General features: G+C 49.0%; 1 protein-coding gene across 1 annotated transcript; it reads left to right on the plus strand.

Moving 5' to 3' along the window:
- Positions 1–1,154: 1,154 nt before the first annotated feature.
- Positions 1,155–2,789, plus strand: LOC112121738 (tRNA wybutosine-synthesizing protein 4-like; the record flags this gene model as incomplete). The annotated part of the gene is made up of 3 exons (XM_024220651.1): positions 1,155–1,342; positions 1,434–1,569; positions 2,286–2,789. Coding segments are annotated over 3 exons (492 nt in total), but the record flags the coding sequence as incomplete, so codon positions are not given.
- Positions 2,790–4,247: the final 1,458 nt, after the last annotated feature.

Below are 4,247 nucleotides of genomic sequence, written 5' to 3' on the forward strand. Positions count from 1 at the left end.
CTGTTCTCAATGGTGGCAGATGACAGAACAAGGAGCAATGGTCTCAAGTTGCAGTGGGGGAGGTCTAGGTTGGATATTAGGAAACACTATTTCACTAGGAGGGTGGTGAAGCACTGGAATGCGTTACCTAGGGAGGTGGTGGAGTCTCCTTCCTTGGAGGTTTTTAAGGCCCGTCTTGACAAAGCCCTGTCTGGGATGATTTAGTTGGGAATTGGTCCTGCTTTGAGCAGGGGGTTGGACTAGATGACCTCCTGAGGTCCCTTCCAACCCTGATATTCTATGATTCTATGACTCATATTTAGCTTGTTATCCACTATGACCCCCAGATCCCTTTCCGCAGTACTCCTTCCTAGGCAGTCATTTCCCATTTTGTAAGTGTGCAACTGATTGTTCCTTCCTAAGTGGAGTACTTTGCATTTGTCCTTATTGAATTTCATCCTATTTACTTCAGACCATTTCTCCAGTTTGTCCAGATCATTTTAAATTTTAATCCTATCCTCCAAAGCACTTGCAACCCCTCCCAGCTTGGTATCATCTCCAGACTTTATCAATGTACTTTCTATGCCATTATCTAAATCATTGATGAAGATATTGAACAGAACCGGACCCAGAATTGATCTCTGCAGGACCCCACTCATTATGCTCTTCCAGCATGACTGTGAACCATTGATAACTATTCTCGGAACGGTTTTCCAACCAGTTATGCACCCACCTTATAGTAGCTCTCTCTAGGTTGTATTTCCCTAGTTTGTTTATGAGACGGTCATGCAAGACAGTATCAAAAGCCTTAGGTGAGAGGCTGATGAAGAGGTGTTACAAAGAGCTACGTTACCTCTCAGGGGTATGAGACCAGATATGCTAAAAATTGTGAGGTGTTCAGATGCTCTGGTAATGGGGGCCTTATAAATGCTGGAAATAGACAGAATCCTCCCTCCAGTGGGGAGCTGGGCATGTCCTCCCCGAGGTTCACTTCACCTTCAGCCATACCCAATCTACCTCCAGTTCTCTCCTTGAGGGGAGAATGCCAGATCCCTGGGGGGTGAGAAAAGGAAAGATTAATCCTGTGGGGATGGCTGGGGGTGAGCGGGGAGGACAAACATTCTCCTTGCTCCTGATCCCCTGAACCTACAGCTCATTGTGTTCTGCTTGTCTAGATTCCTGTTGGGGGGCCAGTCCCTGAAGGCCGTCACTCTCACAGCGCCTGCAGCTGGGACGGGGGAGCGCTCATTGCAGGGGGCCTGGGAACAGCTGGGCAACCGTTGAACTCAGTGCTCTTTCTGAGACCGACTGGGAGTGGCTTTCAGTGGCAGGATGTAGAGACTCACCCTCCTTTCATCCCCAGGTCAGTGACAATCCCATGGGTCAATGAGTACATGCCCTATCTCTCGCTCTCCTCATCATTGGAGTTGTCTCTTTCTGAACTCTCTCCACAGGTATTCACACACTGCCCATGTACATGATGGGAAACTCCTGCTTGTGGGGGGAGTATGGCTTCACTCTGCATCAGTACCCGGTGTGACTGTGATTGACCTGATGACGGGTTTCAGCTTGGATTATCAGATTGACACAGTAAGTACTGAGACAACCCTCTTTCCAGGAGGAATCTGTGTTCCACGAAGGGAGGAGAAGTCTCCTGGGCTCTGTTGATTGTCACTGACCAGGCCCCTGGAATAGAGAATACAGAAGGGGATAAATTGAGACCAGAATAGGATGCTGCTGCATCTGCCACCTAGACTCAGCCTGGCCAGAATGGATGAGGATCTCAGCAGAGATGGGATTCTGGGGCTCAGCGAGGCCAAACGGTGAGGAGCTGCCATAGCCAAGCCTAGAGGAGGGAGAGTCCATGATGGGCCAGGCCATAGGAGTCTGTGGGAAGAGGAGAGATCAGGATCTGGGAAGCTGAATGAAGGGAGGAGACAGAGGACTACGGCTGGAGTGGGCTAGAGGAGGCTCCTCTTTCCTCAGAACTTTTTTTGTAATTTGTGAAAGGTCATTGGCTTCCATAAATAAACTTCTTTCAGCAGCTTGGCCCCTGCCCCTGCTCTGTCCCCTGCTCTTTCTTCTAGCAAAGAATTCTGAATTGTTGGGCTGATCCACACACTCTGGGTCTCTGAGCACCCGGTCTCCCTCCACCTCCCAGGCTTGAGCACTTTGTCCATGCACCCTACCACCACCACTTCCCATGCTCCCTCTTGGCCTCCATGCACCTCTCCAGTGCCTGTCTGGTCAGCTCGCCTGGAACAGACAGTGTACGTTTCCCCCACAGGACTCTTGTTCTTTTCCAGGTGTCCCTGAAGTGGCCATTAATGCTGCACAATCACAGCAGTATCTTCCTGCCAGACAAAAGAGAGCTGCTGCTCATTGGTGGTGGTGGGAACTGCTTCTCCTTCGGGACCCATCTCAACCTGCACCCCGTCTGCTTAGGCCTCAGCAACATCCTGACCAGTCAGTGATGGGAGTAAACCAGGATAGAACCACAGAGCTGCAGCATGGGAAGATGGTGCAATTGCATACCGCAGAGGCCAGGTGGCCTTGTGGCAGAAGTGGGTGTACTGCGGCCCAAGCCGGTGATGTGGTCCCACAAGGGATTGCCACCCAGAGCAGTAATCTGGCCTGATGGCAGTGGGGAGGTCCAAGGACATAGAACAGCAATATGACCCTGGGGCAGTGGGGGAGTTGAAAAGTGGCTGAAGACCCAGAGAGGTGATGTGACAGCATGGTGGTCTGAGCAGTGACTCTGGGAAGAGTGGCCGGCATTGCATACATGTATGTATCCTACTTTTTTTCTATTGTTCTCTCTCATTATTTTATATAGTAAAATAAAAAATCATCCCAAAGCTGCTTTTTGTGCTGGTGCCACAACCCCTCCGGATGAAATGAGGGAGCCGGCCTAATTCCTAGGGTACGCAGTAGAATCCCAATTAGCCAAAGATTGTGGGCGGGTTTCAGGGGTGCTGGGGGCAAAACATTTGTCTAGTGTAGGGAAGACACTAGGCGGACTCAGCCTTGCAGCTCATGCCTCACATATCCTGATGCACTCCCATCCCATTATAGGCAGTTTCCCTGTTCCATCAAAGCAATCAGTCACCTCCATAGCTGTTGGGTAGGGTGATGCCAGAATCTCTGGAGATGTAGAAGAGAACATAAAAAGGGCCACACTGGGTCAGACTAGCCCAGTATCCTGTCTTCTGACAGTGGCCAATGCCAGGTGCCCCAGAGAGAATGAACAGAACAGGTAATAATCAAGTGATCCATCCCCTGTCACCCATTCCCAGCTTCTGGAAAACAGAGGCTAGGGACACCATCCCTGCCCATCCTGGTTGATAGCCATGAGCTTATCTAGTTCTTTTCTGAACGCTGTTATAGTCTTGGCCTTCACAACATCTTCTAGCAAAGAGTTCCACAGGTTGACGGTGCGTTGTGTGAAGAAATACTTTCTTTTGTTTGTTTTAAACCTGCTGCCTATTAATTTCATTTGGTGATTCCTAGTTCTTCAGTTATGAGAACGAGTAAATAACAGTTCCTTATTTACTTACTCCACACCAGTCATGATTTTATAGACCTCTATCATACCCCCCCTCAGGGCTGGCTCCAGGGTTTTGGCCGCCCCAAGCAGCCAAACAAAAAAACCCCACAAACAAACAAAAAAAGCCGCGATCGCGATCTGCGGCGACAATTTGGCGGGAGGTCCTTCGCTCCGAGCAGGAGTGAGGGACCGTCCGCCGAATTGCCGCTGAACAGCTGGACGTGCCACCCCTCTCCGAAGTGGCCGCCCCAAGCACCTGCTTGGTAAGCTGGAGCCTGGAGCCGGCCCTGCCCCCCCTTAGTTGTCTCTTTTCCAAGTTGAAAAGTCCAAATCTTATTAATCTCTCCTCATACAGAAGCAATTTCATACCCCTAATCATTTTTGTTGCCCTTTTCTGAACCTTTTCCAATTCCAATATATCTTTTTTGAGATGGGGCGACCGCATCTGCACGCAGTATTCAAGATGTGGGTGTACCATGGATTTATTTAGAGGCAATATGATATTTTCCGTCATCTTATTTATCCCTTTCTTAATTATTCCCAGTATTCTGTTCGCTTTTTTGACTGCCGCTGCACATTGAGTGGATGTTTTCAGAGAACTATCCATAATGACTCCAAGATTTCTTTCTTGAGTGGCAACAGCTAATTTAGACCCCATCATTTTATATGTATAGTTGGGATTATGTTTTCCAATGTGCAATACTTTGCATTTATCAACATT

This window comes from Terrapene carolina, unplaced genomic scaffold (assembly GCF_002925995.2).
Source record: "Terrapene carolina triunguis isolate 2854851 unplaced genomic scaffold, T_m_triunguis-2.0 Scaffold13367, whole genome shotgun sequence".
NCBI classification, from domain to species: domain Eukaryota; kingdom Metazoa; phylum Chordata; order Testudines; family Emydidae; genus Terrapene; species Terrapene triunguis.